At 40.0% G+C, this 17,382-nt stretch overlaps 5 protein-coding genes and 1 non-coding gene across 13 annotated transcripts; 4 read left to right on the forward strand and 2 right to left on the reverse strand.

Annotated features, from left to right (window-relative positions):
- Positions 1-6: 6 nt before the first annotated feature.
- Positions 7-3,140, forward strand: LOC104818952 (chaperone protein DnaJ). Of its 3 annotated transcripts, none has more exons than XR_772737.1 (3): positions 7-99; positions 519-2,048; positions 3,057-3,140. XR_772737.1 is itself a non-coding variant. In XM_010548760.1 (2 exons), exon 2 carries the CDS (start codon positions 605-607, stop codon positions 1,793-1,795), a length of 1,191 nt encoding a protein of 396 aa, XP_010547062.1. In that variant the 5' UTR covers positions 7-99; positions 519-604; the 3' UTR covers positions 1,796-2,171. The 3 variants fall into 3 exon arrangements, 1 of the variants encoding a protein (XP_010547062.1); XR_772738.2 differs by lacking the exon at positions 3,057-3,140 and adding an exon at positions 2,323-2,391; XM_010548760.1 differs by lacking the exon at positions 3,057-3,140 and having other exon boundaries at positions 519-2,171.
- LOC104818950 lies at positions 2,247-7,023 on the reverse strand. The gene is made up of 17 exons (XM_010548759.2): positions 6,816-7,023; positions 6,605-6,725; positions 6,358-6,446; positions 6,098-6,245; positions 5,861-5,999; positions 5,639-5,732; positions 5,265-5,405; positions 5,004-5,104; positions 4,726-4,839; positions 4,384-4,625; positions 4,236-4,294; positions 3,950-4,135; positions 3,709-3,832; positions 3,529-3,587; positions 3,217-3,362; positions 2,950-3,126; positions 2,247-2,710 (listed from the first exon to the last, which is right to left on the reverse strand). Exons 1-17 carry the CDS (start codon positions 6,874-6,876, stop codon positions 2,405-2,407), a joined length of 2,307 nt encoding a protein of 768 aa, XP_010547061.1. The 5' UTR covers positions 6,877-7,023; the 3' UTR covers positions 2,247-2,404.
- Positions 7,024-7,566: 543 nt separating this feature from the next.
- Positions 7,567-10,918, reverse strand: LOC104818953. Of its 5 annotated transcripts, none has more exons than XM_010548763.2 (8): positions 10,811-10,918; positions 10,296-10,510; positions 9,714-10,034; positions 9,359-9,575; positions 8,817-8,954; positions 8,374-8,703; positions 8,036-8,301; positions 7,567-7,942 (listed from the first exon to the last, which is right to left on the reverse strand). In XM_010548763.2, exons 2-8 carry the CDS (start codon positions 10,406-10,408, stop codon positions 7,774-7,776), a joined length of 1,554 nt encoding a protein of 517 aa, XP_010547065.1. In that variant the 5' UTR covers positions 10,409-10,510; positions 10,811-10,918; the 3' UTR covers positions 7,567-7,773. The 5 variants fall into 5 exon arrangements, with proteins under 5 accessions (XP_010547065.1, XP_010547067.1, XP_010547066.1 ...); XM_010548765.2 differs by having other exon boundaries at positions 10,296-10,447; positions 10,811-10,904; XM_010548764.2 differs by having other exon boundaries at positions 10,296-10,447; positions 10,776-10,887.
- LOC104820116 (guanine nucleotide-binding protein-like NSN1) lies at positions 10,573-14,658 on the forward strand. Its single transcript, XM_010550489.1, has 10 exons — positions 10,573-10,588; positions 11,687-11,794; positions 11,899-12,143; positions 12,396-12,507; positions 12,589-12,762; positions 12,862-13,076; positions 13,209-13,473; positions 13,582-13,761; positions 13,864-14,075; positions 14,176-14,658. Exons 1-10 carry the CDS (start codon positions 10,573-10,575, stop codon positions 14,548-14,550), a joined length of 1,902 nt encoding a protein of 633 aa, XP_010548791.1. The 3' UTR covers positions 14,551-14,658.
- TRNAM-CAU lies at positions 10,987-11,071 on the forward strand. Its single transcript is given in 2 exon segments — positions 10,987-11,024; positions 11,036-11,071. It is a non-coding gene; the product is annotated as a tRNA-Met (tRNA).
- Positions 14,659-15,204: 546 nt separating the features above from the next.
- Positions 15,205-17,282, forward strand: LOC104818957 (vesicle-associated membrane protein 725-like). Of its 2 annotated transcripts, none has more exons than XM_010548776.2 (5): positions 15,205-15,563; positions 16,201-16,342; positions 16,428-16,548; positions 16,668-16,730; positions 16,860-17,282. In XM_010548776.2, the coding sequence occupies exons 1-5, from the start codon at positions 15,350-15,352 to the stop codon at positions 17,001-17,003; spliced, it is 684 nt and encodes a 227-aa protein (XP_010547078.1). In that variant the 5' UTR covers positions 15,205-15,349; the 3' UTR covers positions 17,004-17,282. The 2 variants fall into 2 exon arrangements, with proteins under 2 accessions (XP_010547078.1, XP_010547077.1); XM_010548775.2 differs by having other exon boundaries at positions 15,205-15,539.
- Positions 17,283-17,382: the final 100 nt, after the last annotated feature.

The raw sequence follows: 17,382 nt of genomic DNA on the forward strand, positions 1-17,382 counted from the left end.
AGAAAAGAGGGCTAAAGCGGAAGAGCCGCGAAGCGTCTCTAATGGTGGCTCTGCGGCTACGGACCATCTCAGTGGAACTTTAAGCTTCTTCGCGTGCGGGTAAGCCTTCCTCTCTATTTACTCTTCCTCTTCGCGGTTGGTCGTCGAATCCTAAGGATTTGTGTCCGATTGATTTGGGGTTTGATGGAATCCTGGAACGAGGTTTGGTTCTGTCTGATCGCTGAGCTGTTCTCATTCGTCTGTTTTTCGGGAATGTTCTGGACTTTTGTTCTGCGATTCATCTATCTAGAGTAATGCCGGGGTGAAAATGAATACTTTGTTTGACTTTGAATGAATGTACATGGAGTCGTCAATGGTTTTTTTTCCTTTCTGCAATACTGATCTTGTCTCTGGCGATTTTGTTCGGTTCGATTCCATATGACCGTAGTAACTCTACTCTTATTTTTTAAATGACACTGTTGAATCGAAGGCATTTGTTCATGTTTATGTTCAATTTTCAAAATTTTTCTAATAACCAGGAGCTGGAGCTGAGATTTGGGTTGCGCTGAAATCGTGGAGAATCTCGTTGGGGTTTAGGAAGTTTTTCAGAAGGTGATTTATTTGAATGGTACAAATAGCGAAAGAAATGGAATGCAACAAAGACGAGGCGATGAGGGCGAAAGAAATTTCTGAGAAGAAGTTCATAGCAAAGGACATTGCTGGGGCCAAGAAATTTGCTTTGAAAGCTCAAAATCTGTATCCCGAGATCGAAGGCGTTTCCCAGATGTTGGCAACTTTCGATGTGTATACTGCTGTGGAAAACAAAGTGAATGGGGAATCAGATTGGTATGGGATACTGGGTGCGAGTCAACGGGATGATTATGAATCTTTGAAGAGAAAGTACAGGAAGCTTGCCCTAGTGCTTCACCCTGATAAGAACAAATCTATTGGAGCCGAAGGAGCATTCAAGCATGTTTCCGAAGCTTGGAAGCTTCTGTCAGACAAGGAGAAGAGAGCAGCTTATGACCGTAGGAGGAGTTTATGGACAGTTTATCAAAAGGTTTCAGTTTCATCTGCTAACAGCGGCTTCGGCAATTTCACCAAGAGTACGAATGTGAAGACTCCGAAGAATAATGTGCATAAGCCCGTTCCTACTGCTATTAACGCTAACGGTTCATCTCAAGCTCCAAAAACGGGACGACCTGGTCTAACAACTTCATCGCCATTTCCTGCAAAACAGGCCAGTTCTACAGCAGTACCAGGTCCATTGAAAGATTCAAAACCGGATACCTTCTGGACTATCTGCCTTAGATGCAAGTTGCAGTACGAGTACCCTAGGATTTATGTTAACCGTGGTATGTTGTGCCCTAACTGTCACCGGTTGTTTTTAGCGGTAGAAAGACCTCCGCCAGGTATATCAACCCGTTGGAGCTTCAGCAGTCAGAAGCAAAATCAAAATCCCGGTTCGGATGACCACACCACCTGGAAATTCTCGAGGTCGAGTAGTGCAGCTCATGCTGCTGCTGTTGTTCATAATGCTTACGAGAAGGTTAAGAAAGAACGGGAGGAGGCACAGGCTGCTGCAAGAAAAGAGGAGTATCTGCGGAAAAAGAACGCCAGAAGGAGAAGCGCTGAATCTGAATCTTCTTCGCCCGTTAATGCTAATGCCTCTAAACTAAGGAGGGTTAGCGAAATTTGCGGAAGCAAAGTCACCTATAGACCGAGCGGTACCATGGGCAAGTTATATGGGACGAAGCCTGATGGTGTGCTGCAAACAGTTGACATGAAACGGAACTGCGGATCCAGAGCTCGTTGATTGAGAAATCGAAGAATGAATACCTGCAAGAATGTATCACCAGATCAGAGATCAAGTTATATAAGCATTTCTCAACCCGTTGCTTCGTTCGGTTGGAAACGAGCTTACGGTGGATCTGTTTTCGACAATTGAATTGAGCATGCTATGTTATATTTTCCGCAGCCAATTCAGAGACGCGCCCATATGCTGCGGAAGAACAATCCGCCGCTCTTTTTTGGTCCCAGAAACAGCTGATTTTGGGCATTTCTGAAAGGTACTGTGACTCTGTAGAATTGTATATGTAGTTTTAACTATGTTTCGGTTTCATCACTTTAATCATTTTGAACTTTTGTCCTGTTCGAGAAAAAAATTAGAACTTTGTGGTCTGTTTGTCTTATTTATGACAACTTATTCTCATGTATATAAATATATATATCTCATTAATCCCATAAAGAAACTACACAAAACAAGATTAAAAAATATAATCCCTTGTAAATGGCATCCACTTCATGTTCCTGCAAGAAGATCACTATTACAAAACATTGCAGGAGTTATAACTTGTGTTTTCACCAGTACATACATTATTACACTGGAAAGAATCAAACAACAGATATGCAGAAGACAACGTTTTCACAGGGAGACATGTACTTCAATGGAGGAGTCTGTCAAGATTATGTCTCTCGAGTTATCGGCTTTCGGGTGATCCATCGAGTCCAAGCTTATAGCGACGCTCACCGGCTTCATGAAGACGAGGTCTCTCAGGTCTCCGCTAGACTCGGACAAGAGTTTAATGAACACATCTCGGCCCATATTTTTCGTGTTCCTGTCTTGGTTAACGATGATATTGGCTATTCTGGATGCGAGTTCTTCCCGGTTTGCGTCTTCTGAGTTGCTACTCCTTGTGAGCCGCAAGTACAGCGCGGCGTAAACAATAAGCTGAATCCGAGTAGAAAGAGCATTTGTTAGTAGAAATGGAGTCGATGGCTGGGCGAAAATAGGGGAAGAACGAGACTAGAGATAGTTTGATTTGTTAGTTTAGACCTCGGATTCAAATCATTCGGGTTACCGACAAAAATAAATCCAAGATCGGGTAATATCTCGTAAGACTAGAGAGTTTGATTCGAGTAAACCGAAAATCATGATAGAAAAGCACTTCAGAAAAAGAATAGGCATACCTGGCTTGTACCAGGACTTATATTCACAATGCAATTGATGTTGACATGTTTCTCATCCGAATTAACCTCAGAAGGTTTATCCTTATCATCACTTTCTTCTTCTGCAGCTACTTCATCATTGAGTGTCTGAAAGGCGAGGTTGTCGAGTTCATCGTACCACTGTTGGGAGACTCCGACCTGCAAAAGTTCCGAGGAAGAAAACTTCTGAACCACTTCAAATCATTACCGATTTGTAGAAAGAGGGGAAGCATTTGTCTGAAACTGAACCTTCTCAGAGGGTTCCTCAGCAGTTTCCGAAACCGACATATCAGTTGCTGATCCTCTTGCCTGGCGCCATATGCAGCTTTCCTGTAATGGTTCAACGAGCTCTGTTCCCGCGGGAATCTCTATGTTCAACCGTGCCTTAACTTTACCTGTAAAAACAAAAAGCAGCAAATTTAGTGCTTATATCAGACCCGATGATCTTTAGATGTCAACTTGGACGAGAATAGTGATTTTCTATCGCCCATCATGACAGAACATCAATCATATCTTCGGGATATCGGCGAAACTTACGGGTTTGTCAACTTATATTATTACCTGGCAACAACTGAAAACGTTGAGTGTGACTAAAGGCTGCTTTCCGAGCTCCATTAGATCTGTCATATTATGTCCAAAACAGCATGTCATCCGTTATTACGTTAAAGAACGAGAAAACATGCTGCATGTAAGCATTTAGGGCCCGGATAACATGAAATGGCAGCAGAGAAAAATACTAACAGAGCATAAACTCTCTCCAGTGGGATGGCCAACCAGTAGGGCAACCCAAGGATCCCGAGGTTTGAGAATTGTATGCTAGAACACGCTCCGGATTTTCTGTTTAGCTTCAACACCCTTTGACCAGCTTAAGAAATAGAAGCCACAAAAAGTAGAAGTAAGAATGGGTTGGTCAAGGTATAGAAATGAAACCATTAAACAAGCATCGTAAAAAAATACAGGTTCCGCAGTGTCTGAACTGTACCGATATCTGCCATGACTGTATCATCTCCGAGGTTTGTGAAAGAAGACAAGAATGCAGCAGCCGGAATCTCCTTGCACGAGCTTAAAGCCTCAGTTTGCTGTTGCAGCCAACCCGGGGGCAAATGTTTCAAATGCGATAGCTTCTCCATGATCAACTGCCCACAGATCTCCAAAATCTTTGGAATCCCTTAAAATTTTGATAAAAAGAACGTTAGATAGTGATGATCAGATACCGACGCAGCTCAGGAACCATAAAATTCTATAAAGATTCAAATCGTTAATGTAACCTTCCACGACTTCTTCAATCTCTCCTGATGTTAAATTCATCATCCATAATTTCTGAAAGCTGAAAAAAGCGAAAGACCAAAATGATTAAAAGAGAAAACAGTCGATCAAGGGAAACTAAGAGAGAACGAAAAATATCAGTCCTTTTACCTTTTATTGATAACTAAAAGACTGTCATCATCATGTTTCAGAATATGCCATGGAAATATCAGAGAGTGAGCATCAAATTCATCTGATTTTGCATTAGCAGGAACTGTTGTATCATCATCCTTTCTGAGACCCAATTTATTCATGACCCAAGACCATATACCGCTATTATTCCTCTCACTCTGTTTGGGGTATACTGTTTCTAGGACCCGTCTCTCCATATCTGCTCTTCTAATGGCATGATTCTTTCTCAAAGAAGGAAAAACAGACAAAAGACAATAAATCTTAATGTGAAACAACGATGACACAATTGATGATCACAGTTTTGCAATCCAAAGAGCATACCTCAGAATCTACAATGTAAAGGCAATCCTCCTCTTCATCATAAAGGGAAGCTGCAGGACGTAGCATCTTTGCAGATTCGAATTCTCCGTCCTCAAAACCTGGGCAACAACCAATCTGACATAAAAACATTGTCTGAATTTCAGCTCTGTTTAGTTAACAAGTAGCTTCAAATGAGCATAGTCTCTACGGATGCTCTTTAGTCTTTCCAAAACATTAAGCTGAAAAGAAAAAAAATCAATCACATTGGTACTTTTCCAGACACGGCTGAGTTCACTTACACTGTCCAAAATCTTTCCACTGCTATCTAAAATAAGAATTCGATGATGGTTGCTGTCGGAAAGGAACAGACGATCACCAGTTATGTCTGCAGATATACAGCCTGTTGCAGGGACTATCAGATTCTGAGAATAACTATTATTGAATGATAATATAAAATCTTATAAAGCCATCCCTCAAAATACTCTCTGCAACAACATTACACAATAATACAAATGTAAAATCCTTTGAAAATTGATTTGAAATGGACAAGAAAAATGGACCTGGAAAGTAAAGAAGCAAGTCCTGGAAAGGAGAACAGAAATGTGATTCTTTGATGTTATCAGCCTGTTTTGACCAAGTGTTTGAGAAAAGTTTGACAGACTTGGGTTTCTCATTATCGTGTGCGAGGGACTCTTCAAGTGCTGCAACGATGCATAACACGAAGAAATCAGAACACAAAATTAAGCGCACAAAAATCAAGACTTTCAATTTTACAGCTGATACATGACATCTGATGTAAGAAAACAAGATGGTTCAATCACCAAATATTAGCTTTGTTCCATCAGGACGAATATTTCTAAAGGTCAACAATGAAAATAATATTGTCAATGGAGGTACTTCCTCACCGGTTGATCTCATGGTAACATAAGCATACCTCTGCTCAGGACGGAAATATCAAGGTCCTTCTCATGGTAAATTAAAGGATTCTCAAATTCTCTGGATATGATGTAGCATACTTCCCCAGCGGCCTATTAAAATAAAAATGCATCGCACCTTTTAGATATTAAGCACAATATGTATGTTTGTGTGTATGCATCTATGTATCATGTCATACATTACATATTAAAATGACTACTTTCTATGAGAAACAATTTACCTCAGGGAATTCTTTCTCAGAAAGTAACATAGGAAACGTAAGGTACTCCTTCACAATCAAATTATATAACTCGAATCTATCATCAACAGTTCGAGCTTGATTACTGAAATTGATGCCCACGAAATAGACATCTGGAAACCTAAAACAGCACAAAACAATATCTCAATACCATTTCTTGTGTAACCATCATAGTTTGGAAAGCTAGAAGCCTAGAAAAACAGAGAAAGTACGTTATACCTCTGCTGAAGCAACTTCACATTCTCAACCACACTGTTCAAGTCACTAATTCCATTTAGCCACTGCCCTGCCACTACTAGATAGGTTGCTTTTCTATTGAAGAACCTTTTATTTTCCTTATCTAGGTTAAGCCAATAATGAGAAGGGCCTGCCAATTCACATCTCAAAGTTGTTTTATACAGACAAGAGAAATTTCAAAGACAACACATCAGAAACAATGGTGAAGCTCAAGTTTCAGAATCCAGACGACAATTCAGTACCTTGAAGCTCATCAATGGCAGATTTAATGTAGGAAAGTAAATCAACATGTTGAGAAGAAGCTTGTGATACTTGAGGTATTGTTGAGAACCTGAAGAAGACCGCCCCATACAAATTAGAACAGATACAAACGGCACAACGCAGGAATTACGGAACAGAGAAAACAATTATGAATACGGAACCGGAAATCATAGAAGTTGCAAACAGAACACAAACAACGAAAATAACAAAGATCACGAATGAAGTTACCCGCGAGAAAAATTTTCTCCGAGCAATGGCTTGGGGACAATGACTGTATCTGTAGCAGACAAAGGAGCTAAAGAAGCGGCAGACACAGTAAAGGATCGCCGGAAACGGTCGCAAGGATTCCCTATGGAAACACACAAAATATTCCGACAACCATGAAATCACTCGAAACCTTAAACCCGCCAATTGAAGAAGAAAATGAAATACCACCTACCTGGGACAAACCGAGAAGAAAGCCGCGAAATTTTCTTCAAGTGACGACATCTGATGAACATCTCGAACCTGGGTTTGGACAATTTTCAGTTGTAATGCGCGACAAGTTATGGGGAAACTCAGATTTTTCAGAAGGGTTTAAGCGCCGGCGCCGGCAAGGGAGATAGACTTGACCCTTGATTGGAGCGGAGGAACGTATGGGTCGAGTCATGGTTACGCTAATTTCGTGGGCCAAAGAGAATGTTTTGCCTGCTGGAGCCTAAACGGGCCGAAATTTACATGCAAAGGCATCGAGCTAGGGCTAATCTTGCGCGCTTGGGCAAAAAATTCCTACTTTTAAATTATGACAATAATAATATTTTGAGAAAATCCAAAAAAAAACTGTAATTTCAATTTTGATTGAATTTTTTTTAATAAAAGATACTAAATTTTTAAAATTTTTTAAAATAATATTTGAAATATTCGACGAATAACAAATTAAGCAATGGCGTAAAATTTTTTTTACGCCATATTTGCACTTCTGCATGCCGTTTAAAGTGACATTAATTGAATGGTTTAGATATTATTTTAAACAATTTAAAATTTTATTTTTTTAAAAAAAAAATAATAAAAATTTAGGTATTTTTTGTGAAATGTTTAGTGTTTTTTTTAGAATTTTCCTTAATATTTTTTCTTCCTTTTTTTTTTTTAATCTCACCCTTACACACATCTGCAAGAAAATATGGTAATAATCTGAACTAGACATTTCCACGAACATGGTAAATTTATTCTCGCGCTAAAGAAATGGGATGGGAGACCTTGCGGCAAGACAATGGAGGCAAGTGAAGGTTTTTAAACAATGGAGTCAAGGGGAAAAAAACATATCAATCATGCTTCACTATCATACCTCTTACTAACCAAAAGAAGGAGAAGAAAGAATCAAAAGGCAGGAGACAAAACACTTATCACTGTCATGGAATTCACTTCCACCGGAGAGATTGCCTAATCCCGGTGAAGATGAGCCCGACCGACCTACCGATCAATGTGACGAGGAAGAACGATACAATGCTACTAAATTTCTCCAATCCGATTCTTATTATCGGCATGCTAATGTCTGATAACTCCAGGAACAGACTGAAGTAGTACCTCCTGCAATTAAAAAAACCCACACATTCCATTGATTTTCCAGTTGGTTCTTCGTTTTTTTTAATGTTTTCGAGGCAATGGAAGAAAAGATTTTACCATCCCGACAGAGCCTTTAGCTCCTTGGTTCGCTTCACGGGCAAAGAGAAATCGCTGATTATGGAGTATCGTACGGTTGGCGATGAAGATGCAGCTTTAGTTTGTCCTGTTGTAAGCTTTCTCCACCAATTAAGGCTTCCTGTCTGAACTCTGTCCGTGTTTTTTTCGCTGATGACCTGAGTTTGAAGGACGTAGAGGTCAAACCGATCTTCGTACATGGACACAACTGCCTCCAGATTCTGATGCAACCACTGGTACAAGGCTACCTGTTAATGAAGATGAGATCTTTTGTCAGTTAGCTTATGGTGGATTAATACAAGCTATACACAGTTTTTTACCTCGTTACGCAGTTTTTGAAGTGCCCGGCTGGAAAGATTACAGATTTCTAATCCTCCCGAATTCGTTTCATTTGATAAGCTTCCATCTACAGAGATAAGCTCTAGATAGATGCTGGAGATCCCGTCAGCTAAAGTTATCATGAAATCTTCCAAAATGGTAACTCCATGTGCACGAAACAAGCTAGAGTCATAGCAGCTCTCTTTCCCGAGAGACCCGAATATATGAAAATATAAGAATTCTCTGTACAAATCTTCCTTGCCTGATTTTCTTATTTTGTCCAAAACAGTGTCCTCTTCGTTCAACTTTCTGATCAGCAATGGCGTGATTGCCTGCACATTGCAGGATATAGCCTGGTGTTCATTTTCTAGATCTTACGTCGAAATAACCAAAATTATAATAATCTATTCTAGTAGTTACTGAAGATTTCAAGATATCAACCAACCTTGTCAGAATCGTTGTCTTCTTGATGCAGCTCCCTCTGTAGCCAAGACGTGCCTGCTGCTTGACATGCTTTGCGGACAACATAAGCAAAATCAATCATCCAGTCATCCATGTTGATTGTGTCAGAGATCTTGTTTGCCTGAAATAAAAACATATTCCATCAGTTCTGAATACTGGGATTGGAAATTGCAGTAAGTGAACGCACTCAAAGTGTTTCTAGTGGTTCAACTAGTTATTAGATTCTTGCCGCAAATAATCTGATTCAACTAGTATGAGACATCTTGAGGATTTTCCTCACAATAATATCCCTTTAAACATTGTGAGACAAGCTGGAATCCATCTGAAGAAAATATCGATACTATTACTTGACCATAATTCGTTCAAACTTGCCACTATCTGGAAATCCTCTATGCTGCCTTTGTTGATTATCAATCAAACTTAGACAATACTAGTATCTACTGAACTAGAATGAACGTTTATTGAAACTTCATGTAAAAAATGTGTGCAAAGTGAAAGAGAAAAAGGAGCGAGAGAAAATCTTGCCTCTTCCTCGAGATGTTGAAAACATGCCCAGAGCAAATTTAACCGAGGACCATCAGAGATTGCATACAAGCTCAATGGGGGCTTTCCTTGGGGATGCTTAGCATTGAGGATATTACTTCCAAGTTTACTTTCATGTTTGATGGCATCTAAAGAATCTAAAAGCTTTCTCTTCACTACATCCCACACAGACTTCAAATCACCTCCAAAATCCTTATCCCTAGATCAGTTTATAGAAGGAAAGGGCCATGTCAATGAAACAGCAGTTTCCTCCTGTATAGACATTTTATAGCAGTATATAGTGACATGGAACAAAGACATCACTATCATTCAGTATCTTTGAAATGATTACTCTTACCTACCAGAAGATGGTGAAGTTCCAAAATCCGGGTTCTCCTCCAAGATGTTATTTTTGGGAGAATAACCAGAATTTTGAACAGGAATCACTCCAGCCATATATGTAAGGAATATACTGGTCATGAGAAGAACATGGTCACCTATAGGGACCCATTCAGAAGCTGCGGCACCATCAAAATCTGCCAAAGACGCCAAGCAAGTACCCTTACAGGAAGACTCTCCTAGAGTTAAATATGCTTCAAGATTCAGCAAACTACGAGAACTAAGGCTGCAAAATTCCTGTGAATGGCACAATCTGATTTTGCAACTCCCTAACAGCTTCCTACAGATGGAGAGGAATATACAAGCAGGATTAACACAAGGACAGCAGCAAGTAATTCTACATGTGTAATGTGATACACCCTTCTGTAAGAATACAATGCCATCACTCTCATCCAATTCAAATGGTCAAGGACGACAAAAGTGTGTCAAATCAACAAGTAAGAACGTAAGAGAAGAACTAAGAGTACATGCCGTGTCTAATTCAACAACAAAGAGATCTGAACCAAACGAATAAGAAAAAGAAAAGGTATTAAGAATCAACCTTTCTGCAATTTTTATAAATGGGCTCCTGGAAATGTAGCTTCTTTTACTAAAATGAACTCCCTGCATCCGCGGCTGCATGAGCGATAATGGAGCCGCTGTATGTGCAGCCATTGGTAAAATGTCTGAAGCCACGACTACAACATGCCGAACCTAGTACGCACATGAAACGAAAGCCCTTTGAAACTTGAGGAGATAAGCTCACAAGCCAAATCCCTACACCACCGTAAGCACAAATTCAATTCGAAAACCAATACAAGCATCTACTCGGCAGTACTATGTCCGTATCTACGAGTACGACAAAGATTCTTAGGTTCGAATCCCTGTTTAGTGCAACGACAGCAGTGGCAAAAGAAGCGAATTCCAGAGTGGCTCAAAACAAAGAAAATCCTAATAACAGATATTCAATTCCGCCATTTCCTAGCGCAAAATGTTTCAAAATCAATCTACATTGGGATCCATGTGTTGAAGCTTGGCTTACCGAGAGGTCAAACAGATGAGAATCGCATAGATTACCTCGAAAACCTAGCAAACAAGCCTCAAAATATCACCAAAAGCTTCAGGAGAGTAGGAATTTTCGCGTTTGAAGAACAAACGAAGAAAAGAAGAGGATTGGGGTTGTGCGTACCCGAAGGATTCTGTTTGACTATGTGTCAGAAGCTATTAAGTCATATTTTCTTCTTAACAGCATCGGGGTGGTGGCGCAGTTGGCTAGCGCGTAGGTCTCATAGCTTCTGAGTGATCCTGAGGTCGAGAGTTCGATCCTCTCTCACCCCAATAATTTTTTATTTTTTACTATTTTATTTTGTTATTATCTGCAAAAGTTTTGCCGTATATCCAAGAAAAATTGCCATCGGGTTGGTGCGCAGTTGGCTAGGGCGTAGTTCTCGTAATTCGGAACCATCCGAGTTAGTTTGCGAGCTGCAGTTCGATCCTTCGTCGCATCATTCCCTTTTTCTATATTTTTAAAATATTTTGTCTTCTGCCGCAAAACCCTAGGGGGGTTTTAACCCTAATAACCCAATTGGTCGCAGCAATTTCATGGTACATCACCAAGAAAAAAAAAAAATTTCAATTTTAACCCACTTTTCGATTGAAAAAAATCCAAAATACCCTTTTCGTTTTATTTTTTGCAACCTTTTTGCGATTAACATATAACTGATATACAATTAAAATACGACGGATAATTTTTTTTGCCACCTTTTTATAACTATATTTAGAATTAATTACGAAGTCGTAATAACGAAGTTGTTTTCGAACGGATAAATATCGTGATTCATTAAGGGTAATTTCGTCTTTTTACGGAGAAAAAAATGTGTTATGTTTTTGGTGGTGTATAGGTGAAAAAGATGCGATCAAATGGTTCATTTGAGTGATTTTTCCAAACCCTAGTCCTCCAATTGCTGTCTCCTTTCCTCTTTCCCACTTTTCTGAACTCTGTTCCTCTAAATCCCGTCTCTTTCCGTTTTTCCTCCGCTCTTCTGGTGAAGAGGAGCAAAAGTAAGGGAAAACCATTTAATCGAATTTCTTTTCTACGGTTGAATTGTATGATATATTTTTTTTTGGAAATTCACTGGTTGCTTGCTGTCGGCGATTTTTTGCAGAGAGCAAGAGTAAGAGGGTGACGCTGAAGCAGAAGTACAAGGTCCTTAGGAAGGTGAAGGAACATCACAAGAAGAAAGCGAAGGAAGCTAAGAAGCTAGGGATTAATCGCAAGCAGAAGGTCGAGAAGGACCCAGGTATCCCCAATGACTGGCCTTTCAAGGAACAGGAGCTCAAGGCCCTTGAAGCCCGTCGTGCTCGTGCTCTCGAGGAGCTTGAGCAGAAGAAAGCCGCTCGCAAAGAAAGGGTATCTTCTGTTCTTCACTTTGATGCTCTTGTCTTTACCTGGTCGAGTTCATGATCGGGTTTCCTTCATGATTCCTTCATGATTTTTTATGTTTGAGATTAGGGCTTCATGAAATGAAAGTACCTTTGATTGATTATCCTGCTTTAGTGCTTCATTGTAAAATCTTTCTGCTTGGATGGAGTTTTACTTTTTCGTTTGTGGAGTATTATGCAGTGTAGGTTTTATCTTATCTCTCTTTGTGCATCTACTCAGGCCCAAAAGAGGAAACTTGGTTTGCTCGAGGATGATAATACCAAGATGGAAGAAGAAGGATTTGGAGAGGGAAATAGCACGGCCGACTTTGCTAGAGTCGTGACCGTTCGGGGTGAGTTTGTGGTGAATGAGTGTTGTGATGTTTGTTCTTACAATCTGCTTTTTCCTTAACCTGATTTTTATTGCTATGCAGATAATTCGGACAGGGCTTTCTACAAGGAGCTTGTTAAAGTCATCGAACTATCTGATGTCATTTTGGAAGTTCTTGATGCCCGTGATCCCCTCGGTACTCGGTGCGTTGACATGGAGAAGATGGTGATGCAATCTGGTCCTAATAAGCACCTTGTCTTGCTGTTGAACAAGATTGGTAATGTATACTTACCCTGATGGACATAGAGAAATTCCATGTTTTTTTTTTGGAGAGGGAGTGATTAACTTGCTCGTTGTAATGAATTCTCTTGTTTAGATCTTGTTCCCCGGGAGGCTGTTGAGAAATGGCTGAAATATCTTAGGGAGGAATTGCCAGCTGTTGCCTTCAAGTGTAGCACCCAGGAACAGAGAGCAAATTTAGGCTGGAAATCATCTAAGGCAGCAAAACCAAGCAATCTTCTGCAAACAAGTGATTGTCTTGGGGCTGAAACTCTAATCAAATTGCTGAAAAATTACTCAAGGAGTCATGAGGTTGGTTTTGATAATTTACCATTTGAGTGTCTATAACAATATTTATTCAGTTCTTTATTTGAGCTTCTGCCTTGAATTATGTTATTATACCATATTATGAGAAATTGAATCGCTTTTACTGATCTTTGGCAGCTCAAGAAATCTATTACAGTCGGTATTATTGGACTGCCTAATGTCGGGAAGAGTAGTCTGATTAACAGCTTGAAGAGATCCCATGTTGTCAATGTTGGGTCTACTCCAGGACTGACTAGGTCATTGCAAGAAGTCCAGTTGGACAAAAACGTGAAGTTGTTGGATTGTCCTGGTGTTGTTATGCTCAAATCTTCGGGAACTGATGCTTCTATAGCTCTCCGAAATTGCAAAAGGATCGAGAAGTTGGATGATCCAGTTAGTCCAGGTAACCGGAATGAACCAGATATCACTTAGCATGTTTCATTTTGTTAATCGTTGTATGTTCTGCAAGCTAATCCGTGATTATTTTTTTTCTGGGTGGGTAATAACTTAGTGAGGGAAATTCTCAAGCTTTGTCCGGAAAATATGCTTGTGACTCTGTATAAAATCCCGGGCTTCGATTCAGTTGATGATTTTCTCTACAAAGTCGCCACTGTAAGGGGTAAGCTCAAGAAGGGTGGTCTTGTGGATATTGGAGCTGCTGCTAGGATCGTTTTGCATGACTGGAATGAGGGTATATGCTTATTCATTTTTCGGTTAAATCTCCTCGGCTGCAAAGAACTCGCAGCAAATCCTTGTTTAAGCCATCGTTGTTTATATGAATCTGTCTGTATAGGTAAAATCCCGTATTATACAATGCCGCCAAAGAGGGATGAAGGAGAACATGCAGAGGCAAAGATTGTTACGGAAATGGGGAAGGAGTTCAACATCGACGAGGTCTACAACGGGGAATCCTCGTTCATCGGGAGTCTCAAGACAGTTAATGACTTCAACCCTGTCGAAGTTTCTCCGAGTTGCCCTCTCACATTCGACGAAACAATGCTCGAGGTTTGCGGATTTTATCGGTTTCTTGTTCACCTAAACCACAGAGCTTAAGAATCTTGAATCCAATATTATGAATCTTCATTATGTTATGACTGAACCACAGGATGGATCTCAGGCTCAGACCCAAGAACGAGGCCATGGCGGTGGGAGCGGAGAAGTTATGGTTGAGGGTGATGGAGATGAGTCAATGGGAACAGAAGAAGACAATGCAGGGAAATCCAAGGGGAAGTCCGAGACGAGGAAGCAGAACGAGACGCTGTACTCGTCGGAAGGAATGCTGAATACGAAAATGAAGAGGGCGGAGAAGAAGAGGAGGAAGAAGGGGAGCAAAAGTTCAGGTGATCTCATGGATGACGACGACTATGATTTCAAAGTGGATTACGTGAAAAACAAGGGATCGGCCATGGATGAAGGAGAAGGAGACGAAGAGGAAATCATTGGTAAAGTTCCAATGGCCGGTCTGTTGGAAGAGGAGTGAACAATTTTTGTTTGGTGGTGTGATTGTTTTGAGTAATATACACACATGTTTTACTTCATGAAAAAAACATTTCTTTCATTTATATATATATATATATGCGCTTTATTATGAAGGTGTTAATTTGGTGAAGAAAAGGGAATTTCCGCTCTTCATTGGACGGGTGACCAAATTGTTCTTTTTACAAGTAAACAACACTCTAGCCGTTTCTATTTTATTTCTGTAATACCATATAATATGATATGAAATAGTTTTATGGTTATTATAATACCAAAAAAAACATGGGAAAAGTAAAAAAAAAATATGTATATGTGTATGTATGTATGTATGTATGTATCTAAAACTTTAACGACCTCCAAAATCTATCCAAATACTAGGGTATTCTAATAATTCGAATCGGAATTGTAATAAATATATAAAATTTGTTGGACGAATACGGTGAATCCAAAACTAAAGGGTAAAACAAAAAAAGGTTAAAAAACAGAAAAAGTTTAGAGGTACATTACAAGTAAATTATTCAAAATTCAAACATTTTTGGCATACTTTGAGACGTCGTGGCACTTTCGTTATTTCTCACGATTTTTGAGGTAAATTTGACAATTCAACAGCCAAAAAGCAACGTCGCTTGCCATATAAGCGACAACGAAATTTCCACTCTTTTAAACACAGTAAAATCGAATCTCCTCTCCTCTCTGTTCATCTACGGTCCCTTCGATTTCGAACATAGAAAATATTTACTCCAGATTTGTGTTCTTCGTCTTCAGCTAGGGTTTAGGATTTTTGTTGTTGATCTTGGAATTCGATGGGGCAGCAGTCGCTGATCTACAGTTTCGTGGCTCGAGGCACGGTGATTTTGGCGGAGTACACGGAGTTCACCGGAAACTTCACCAGTATAGCGGCGCAGTGTCTTCAGAAGCTCCCTTCCTCCAACAACAAGTTCACTTACAACTGTGACGGCCACACCTTCAATTACCTCGTCGATGACGGCTTCAGTATCGTCCTCTCTCTCTCTCTCTGTGCTGATTTCGTGGGTTTGCTTTTGGGCATGTTGATACTCATTTGCCTAAGTTGCTGCAGTAGACGTGATCTGGTATTGTCTTTTTAAATGATTGATATTGCTATTACTCTGTGCATGGGTTTCACCAATTGATGTCCAGCATAGATACGGTGGTGGTTTGTGGGTGTCGTTTTTTGTTCTTGATGTGGCTTTACTCTTGTCGGATCTGTTGGGGTTAGCTGCTCTTGTGTTTGGCGAAGAGGGGACAATCATGGAGTTGGGTCTTCTGTTGTCTTATTTGCTCAAAGTGCTTCTTTCTGAGTGTTTTCGATTGGAGAGTTTGAGTTATTTGCTTCTCTGTTTCTTACCGGGTTTGGATTTGGATTTAACTTTAATGTATTTTACCAGTAAACCCACTCCGTCCTGAGTTATGGTGAGATGTCACCGATATTTGTTTGGTATGGTATAATTCAATACTCTTGTGAAGCTTTTAAGAAAGGTCATACCTTTGCTACTATCTCATAAAGATTTGCTTAGACACAGTTCCTGTCATATCCTTGAGTGTTGCCTTTGTATCAACGTCATCATTTTGCATCTTATTGGTCATTTTTTCCGATTGATCGATGTATGACTAAACACTCTGTTCAATATTGTAGCTTACTGTGTTGTTGCGGTTGAGTCTGTCGGTCGACAGCTTCCAATTGCCTTTCTTGAGCGAGTCAAGGAAGAGTTTACCAAAAGATATGGTGGGGGAAAAGCTGATACCGCAACTGCAAACAGTCTGAACAAGGAATTCGCGTAATTTTTCTTGTGTTCTGTGAATTTTTTCTCTGGCACAACCAGTAGCTGGTGTTGATATTTTTCGGTGTACTGCTTGGTTCAGGTCTAAGATGAAGGAGCAAATGCAATACTGTGTGGATCACCCGGACGAGATTAACAAGTTGGCTAAAGTCAAAGCTCAGGTTTCTGAGGTGAAAGGAGTTATGATGGAGAACATTGAGAAGGCATGTCACCATTCATGTTTTACACCTGTCTAGTCTGCTGCATTCTTTGTTGGAATATGACGATGATTTTGATGGAAAACAAGGGTTCAAATTTGTTGTGCTTTATTAATATGTTTCAGGTTCTTGATCGTGGGGAAAAAATCGAGATTCTGGTAGACAAGACGGAAAATCTCCGATCTCAGGTAAGCTAAAAGAATAAAAGCTCAAGGTTTTACGTCAACTTGGCTTTTCTTCATGCCTCTCGGGCCGCATTTCCTTGTTCCTATCAAGTGAACATAAACACAAAAACATCAAAAATTTTCCTTTGTTAGGCACAAGACTTCAGGCAACAGGGCACGAAGCTGAGAAGGAACATGTGGCTCCAGAACATGAAGATAAAGCTTATAGTTCTCGGCATCCTCATCGCCCTCATTCTCATCATCGTTCTATCCGTTTGTGGTGGCTTCAAATGCTGAACCAAGACGACATCAGATTCTTGTTCGGGTAACGGATAGAAGCTTCCGTTTTATTCAACGGGCTACATATCATCATTCTCGACATCATAATGGTCTCCGCTTCTTGTATAGTATGAGCTCCCGAATTCTTTGGTTGCTATTCTGGTAAATCTCTACGATGCTTGCATTTGTTGTGGTGACGTGAAACTCGAATCTTGATTTCCTTTTGTTACCCCATATATATTATGTCACTGAGATGTCGGTCGTGTTTGCGATGAGATTTTGTATTTGGATTTGGAATTTGTTTCCCAGTTGAAAGTAATCAATGGTACTGGGATGAAGTTTGACGGAACAGCACATCTCTCTCTACGCAAAGACATTGATTTCATCTCAGTGTTTT

The sequence above is a fragment of the Tarenaya hassleriana genome, unplaced genomic scaffold (genome assembly GCF_000463585.1).
Source record: "Tarenaya hassleriana unplaced genomic scaffold, ASM46358v1 Cleome3, whole genome shotgun sequence".
In the NCBI taxonomy this organism is placed as follows: Eukaryota; Viridiplantae; Streptophyta; class Magnoliopsida; order Brassicales; family Cleomaceae; genus Tarenaya; species Tarenaya hassleriana.